Here is a 7,125-nt window from a genome sequence, read left to right on the forward strand (position 1 = left end):
AAATAGTAGGGTACAATGAGCTGATTAAAAAAATTCGGGGAAAAAACTGAAATATTTCTCGAAGAGTAGATGTCAAATAGAAAAATTATTTTAGTTCGCGGTATATAGATAGTAAAAAATCTTTCTATTTTAAATGTTTTTAAAAATTTCTTTCAGTAAAATTACATCCGTATCTTTTTGTTTCTGTACTTTCCATGCTTCTATTGTATGCGGAATTCTACCAGGGGAAGTAATAAGGAGATATTTTTGAGACTTTCGGGGGTATTTAAATATTTGGCTCATAATTGTTGTATATAATAGTCCATTTTCACTGCGGCAAAATCTTTGGAAATCTCAGAAAAATTGTATGAGCAAAATTTTTTTAAACGAGATTTACTTTCTCGTAATCGTTTCCAATGAATTGTGTGTTAAATACTATTCACCATTAAACATATAAGGGCTGTTCAGGATGTTGAGGATATGGTTTGGATTTGCATTTGCAAATTTTATGCTTGCTGTCATGGAAACCGTGTGCATTTTATTGTTGTGAATTTATAAATGCAACGAATATGCAAATGCAAGAGCATATGCACAAGATCCTGAACAGCCCTATTTAGGATTCCCAGATAATAGTTAATTTATGACATAAAAAATGACTTATTTAGTCCATAAGAAATACCTTCATAATCAAATGTATCGATATGAGTAGGTATCGATACTTTAGATCCGATATTTTTCAGGTATCGATACTTCCTTTCGATACTACTTCCAAGTAAATGTATAGATATCTACAAGGTAACGTTTCATCCCTAAAACAAACAAACAAATGCAACAACAATTTCAAGGAGCAAGTAGCAGCGTTGCCACTTGTTTGGCATATTTAAATAAAGTTGATCTGAAACCCAACGAAAGCTAAATGGCATTTAAATAGCACTTCAAAATTTAACTTAAGAGCCGTTTAAATATGCATTTGATATTGGCCCTCCGACCTTTAAAACATGAATTCATGTAGGATCCGTTATATCTTCTTTTTTTAAAGGAGGGTTTTCTTCGTATGGACTTGATCTTTTAAATTTTTAGTGGTTGTAAGATCCACCGAAAAAGTTCAATGTACATCTGTGTTCGGTAACAAATTTAGCGATTCTGCTTCTGGCTCCGTTCCACACGTAGTTCTTTGCAGTTTCAAGTAGTCGGAGGCCCACTCACGGACAATTGGAGGAAAATTGAGCTAAAATCTCAGGTGAGATAACGATGCCTTTGACTACTTTATAGAAGAAGCGGATCACCAGCCTGTCTTCTGCCTGTTAAGGACTAATATATACACAAGCACATCCTCGAATTTCGCCCTTTTAACTTTATTAGCATAAAAAAATAAATTTATTATAAGGACCTTTTCAAAACCTATTTGTCCTTGTGAACCAAAAGACTTTAATTTTAATTTTAGAACTAAAGTGCGATCAGCTCAAAATAAAAATTTGAGGGATTTTTTTGCATAAATCAATTCATAGGACTTACATCCAACTAATGGAGATATTTTTTTCTTCATGATTATATACATTAACTAAAAAAGTTCTGTTATACCTGTTTTTGTATTAATTGCGTTGAATCTGTACGATCCACAAGCAGTTAAATTTCGCTCTATAAATTCTGAGTTGCTCACTTTACACAGATAAAATGATACAATTAAAACGCAAGTTTTTAAAAGAAATTGTAAAATATACAGTATTTGTATTTACGTCTTTAAAACGAAACATTTGCAAAACAAAAACGATCGTTATAATATATTCACTTTTTTTACTAAGGAGAACAAACGACATTAAAGAAATAGCGCCAAAAATGCGTATTTTCAAAACTAAAAAGAAACATTTTAGAATATTGTAGCCAACAAGCTGTAGTGCGACACAATTTTCAACAAGTAAAATAAAACTAGACATTTTTAAAATAAAAAACGTTAATTTATTTGCAGTCAATTAAGTATGAAAAATATTTAAAACTAAAATGATTTGCATTGGAATTTAAAAATGTATGTTTGCATCATTGTCGGAAAAATTGTGTTCAGATAAATAAGTTACTTCAATCTTCAGAAGAGGCAATGAAGTATACAATACTGCCATTCTAACTACCTAACTACATAAAAGGGACATTGGTGGGCTTCTTTGGGCGAAAAAAGCTTTGGTACGAGTAACTTACAAAAACAAATACTTATGGATTATTAAATAATAATTTAAACCTTTCTTAATTTAAATTACAGGATTTGACCAGCGTAAAGCAAAATTAGCAGGCCCAGCTTGGAAGTAAGGCAGGAACATCTGTATGTATTTATTTATGTATGTACATATATAGTAATATGTAAAACATCTGTATTTCATTTATTAAATGTTGTAACTTATTTATAAGTATATGTATATCAATATATTTATGACAATGTGTGTACCAAACGAATTGTTGTGATTTAATAAAAATAAAATTTTAATATCATATTTGAAATCGAATATTTTTAAAATGAGGAAAAAACATTTTAGGATTTAATTTCAACATGCGCATATTCAATTACACAGTGCGACAGCCATTTTACACTTTTGAAGCGACCTAGCAGAGATTGTTCATCTGGTCGAGTTATACACGAAACGGCCATTAAAAAGTTTCTAACACCCCCAAAATCTGGATTTAAGGCCAAAAAACCGTTTTTTCAGTTTCTTCTTAAAAAAAAATTCATTAAAAAACCAATTTTCAACCGATTTCAAAATTCTCAACGGTTTTGGGTAGAGAATTGTTGACACTTTCGAAATATATATAGTGTTTTATTCATTTGAAAAAAGTATGATATGTTTTTTAAGCCAGAAGTTGAAATTTTTGGAAATTTCATCCGGTTTTCCGGTTTCGACGTCATTTTTTTGCCACTAATTGACAATGAATGAACCTCTTTGGGCATGTGTCATCGAGAGGCATTCATTACTTAATTATACCACTTTTTTATTTTTGGAAAGGACTTAAAGTTTTCAAGTTATGCAGCATAATCCAAAATTTCATGTTTTGGTCTCAAACGTCCTATAGGGGTACTGTGCGTAAGTTAAGAAATTGGTTAAGTTTAAGGACATTGATGGTTTTTTAAGTAACAAATAGTCATTTTTAGCGATAGTTAGATTAAAAACATATATATCAGTGGTCGCAAACAATAATGACCTAAGTCGAGATATGTCGGTTTGTCCAATTAATCTTCGTTTAACAGAGCAATAATGCACTTTTATTTTTAATGTTTATCATATACTTGATTTAGAATGAGGGTTTGGTAAATATATACTACTAATTCGAGACTTTGGGCGTTTTCTGCAACCTTTTTTATGGCATTATTTCTGACTTTGAACTGAGAAACGATACCGATATGAATACAATTTTTTCCTGTAAAGCTGATGAAATCGGCCACCTAGTTCGTAGCTAGACTGACCAAGATTATCCAAATGAGAATGCCAAAAATGGATCTTGATGGACATTTTGCATACAATTTCTAAATTAGTTTCCGAGAATTCTTGAACCACTTCCTTGTATATTGAACTTTCTTCATTTACAAGATAGCTATTACCCATAGAGATGAAACTCAGCTGTATTTTCTACTTGTTTCATCAATCGTCAGATTGCGAATCTGGTCATTAATGCAGTCACTAAAACGTCATATTCTTAATAAACTTCGCGTAATTAATTACACGGGATCATTCGCTCCAAAAAAATTGAAATGTGTGATAAACGCAACCGGTTTTGTTACGTGTGTGGCTTGTTTGTTGACAAGCCACATCGCTCGGAGTTTAAAAAGAATCAAGCAGTGGTTCACTCCTTCAACGACTTGTTTAAACTCTCATACGTTGAAAGTGCTTGGTATGAACCCGAAAGTGTTTGCTCGACGTGCTCTGCAGTACTGAAGAAAGTGAAATCCGGTAAGTGTTATAACCAGCATTTGTTATTTGAGACTCCCATGACTTGGCATTATCAACCGTATCACAAGTCGAAAGATTGCTACTTCTGCCAAACAGATACCGTTGGCCATCACTACAAAACTCGCAATCTCATAAAATATGCTAATGTGTTGACTGTATCGAGACCAACCCCGAAAGAAAACACAGGGGAGCCAACTGCAAACGGACAAGCAGACCCTTGCAGCGAGTTCCCGATTGAAAAAAATGAGGACTCGTCGTATGTTCCAAATCGGGCAGTAGTAAAGGAACGACATTTTATATCTAGCCAAGATTATAGTGATCTTAGTCGAGATTTGAATCTGTCTTATAGAGAAACAGAGATCCTGGGTTCACGAATAAAGCAGTGGAATGTAGTGGATGATGACTTTAAAGTGACATTCACACGAAACTTAGACTTATCGTCATTCGAAGAAGTTTTTAAGGCTGATGATATAGACAATAAACTTGTATATTGTGTTGATGTGGATGGATTGTTTGCTGCCTTCGATCACGTGTACTGCGCAAAAGATTGGCGATTATTTCTGGACGGTTCTTGCAAAAGTAAGTATTTTATTTATCATAAGTGTGAGAAAACCAAAATTAAGCAATATTAAAAAATTTACGTTTAATTCACGAAATTCGTAGGTCTGAAAGTAGTATTAATTCACAACGAGAATCAGTTGCCAACAGTTCCAATAGCATACGCTACTGATATGAAAGAGACGTATCAAACGATGGAAAAGATTTTACGATTAATCAATTACAATAAACATCAATGGCAAATTGTCTCAGACCTCAAAGTTCTGACAATACTTCTGGGAATGCAAGGAGGCTACACTAAGCATCCGTGCTATTTCTGCGAATGGGACAGTCGTGCCAAGGATCCTTACAAGTGTAGCGTGTGGCCTCCGAGAAAGGGGTTTCAAATTGGAATTAAAAATGTTCTCAATATCCCATTAGTAAAACCTGATAACATTATCTTGCCGCCATTGCACCTAAAGTTGGGCTACATGAAACAATTTGTAAAACGACTCGACAAAAACAGCGAGTCATTTCTGCACCTGGAAACAGTTTTTCCCAAACTAAGTGATGCTAAAATAAAAGAAGGTACCTACTTTCGAAGAATTTGCCGACTATTAATTTTTTCGAAAACGCATCTGCAACCATTTTAATTCTTTACTTTACAGGCATTTTCATCGGACCCCAGATTCGCAAGCTGATGATTGATGAGAATTTTGTCGAAAAACTGAACGAAGTAGAAAAGAGAGCATGGCTGAGTTTTATCTCTTTATGTCATAACTATCTTGGAAATGAAAGAAGTTCTAATTATAAGGAAGTGGTTCAAGAGTTTTTGGAAGCTTATGGAGAAATGGGATGCAAAATGTCAATCAAGATACATTTTTTGCACTCTCACTTGGATTTCTTCCCGGATAATCTGGGTCAGTTTAGCGACGAGCAAGGTGAACGATTTCACCAGGAAATCTCGGCAATAGAAAAGCGCTTTGCTGGAAAAAACCACGTTAAGATGATCGCTAATTACTGCTGGTCGCTCAAACGTGAAACCGACGACCTGTATTATAAGCGCAAAAGATCCAGGAAACATTTTTAATTCGAATTGGTTGAGGTATGTAGTTAGCGAGCATCTTAAAGTGGTTTTTTTTTTTTATCTTGATTGACATTTTGCATCCCATTTCTACATAAGCTTCCAAAAGTAATTAGCTAACATCTTAACCATTGTTAAACATTTCCCATTGTTTTGTATAAAGTGTTCTAATGAGTGCAAAATTTTATGAAAAATATATATGTTATCAATCTAACTATCGCTAAAAACGACTGTTTGCTATCTAAAGGTTCACTTGCGCAGCCAAATTTATATTTTTGACTTAGAGTTAACATTAAATGAAGGCTGAAACTCGTACGGTTTAGACAACTTTTCAAATTAACATTGAGTTAAAAAGATAACTGGCTGTCGTGCAATGATTTTTTCATGTAAAATGCTAAAAATGGGGGTTTTTGTGAAATTTTTGTATGGGGAACCCCACAGGTGGGGTCTTAGGGGGGGTTCCACTGGCATGGGTGGGTCGGCCCTACAAAGTTAGTGGGGGTCGGTCATACATTTAAATACGATTGGGGCACTCTAAATGGGTCAACTTAGGATTTTTCAAGCTTTGGCGCTCAAGGTCAAAAGTACGAAGTCGGGACATCAGAATTGGTTTTAGAGGTATGCTTCCTTCGGCAAAGTATCTTATTTTGATCCCTAAAATACGATTTTCCTTGTCACTTGGGTGATTTTCAAATCGACCCGCCTTCTAATACATAGTACCCCTGTAGGGCGCTTGAGACCAAAAAATTTGATTTTGGATTATGCTGCATATCTTGAAAACTTGAAGTCCTTTCCCAAAAAAAAACACTTGTGTAATTAAGTAGTGAATGCCTCTCGATGACACATGCCCAAAGAAGTTCATTCATTGTCAATTAGTGGCAAAAAAATTACGTCGAAACCGGAAAAACCGAAAAAATTTTCAAAAAATTCAACTTCTCGCGTGAAAAACATCTCATACCCCTCTCAAATGAACAAAACACTGTATATATTTCGAAAGTGTCAACAGTTCTCTGCCCAAAACCGTTGAGAATTTAAAAAACGGTTGAAAATAAGATTTTTAATGATTTTTTTTTTCAACGAAAACTCTGAAAAAACGGTTTTTTGGCCTTAAATCCAGATTTTGGGGGTGTTACAAATCCTTTGAAGGGACCAGGGAAGGGAACTCGACCAGATGAACAATCTCTACTAGGTCGCTTCAAAAGTGTATTCAATTTTGTTTTTTTTGTAGCACTGTGTTATCAAACAATCGTTTTTAAAAACGATTTGAAAATGTGCGTATCAAAAACAGAAACATGGATATTGGAAATTGAATTGAAAATTTTCGTTCTCAAAATTTAAATAAATATTGTAGGTGCAAAACCTGGGTCAAAACGTTCTTAAAAGTGAAACGTTCCATACAAATTTGAAAACGAAAATTTCTCTGAGTAGATCTAGATGTGCGATATTAGTATTCCACATTGCATTTAAAATAATTTTTTTGGATTAACCATATTTTTGACAGTCCTTTAAAAAAAATCCGGACGTCGGAATGAAAAACTTAAAACGCAGTTTCACTAAATCTGGCCCATAGCTTCGTGAGTATATTGATTGTATCGT

The 7,125-nt window shown here is 33.9% G+C and overlaps 1 protein-coding gene across 1 annotated transcript; it reads left to right on the forward strand.

The window, feature by feature from the left end:
• The first annotated feature begins 2,557 nt into the window (after positions 1 to 2,557).
• On the forward strand, positions 2,558 to 5,573 carry LOC108374586 (uncharacterized). Its single transcript, XM_017630563.1, has 3 exons — positions 2,558 to 4,487; positions 4,572 to 5,033; positions 5,114 to 5,573. The coding sequence occupies exons 1-3, from the start codon at positions 3,710 to 3,712 to the stop codon at positions 5,533 to 5,535; spliced, it is 1,662 nt and encodes a 553-aa protein (XP_017486052.1). The 5' UTR covers positions 2,558 to 3,709; the 3' UTR covers positions 5,536 to 5,573.
• The last annotated feature ends 1,552 nt before the right edge of the window (positions 5,574 to 7,125 follow it).

Source organism: Rhagoletis zephyria, unplaced genomic scaffold, assembly GCF_001687245.7.
Source record: "Rhagoletis zephyria isolate East Lansing unplaced genomic scaffold, Rhagoletis_zephyria_1.1 Rzeph_scaffold_07873, whole genome shotgun sequence".
Classification (NCBI taxonomy): domain Eukaryota; kingdom Metazoa; phylum Arthropoda; class Insecta; order Diptera; family Tephritidae; genus Rhagoletis; species Rhagoletis zephyria.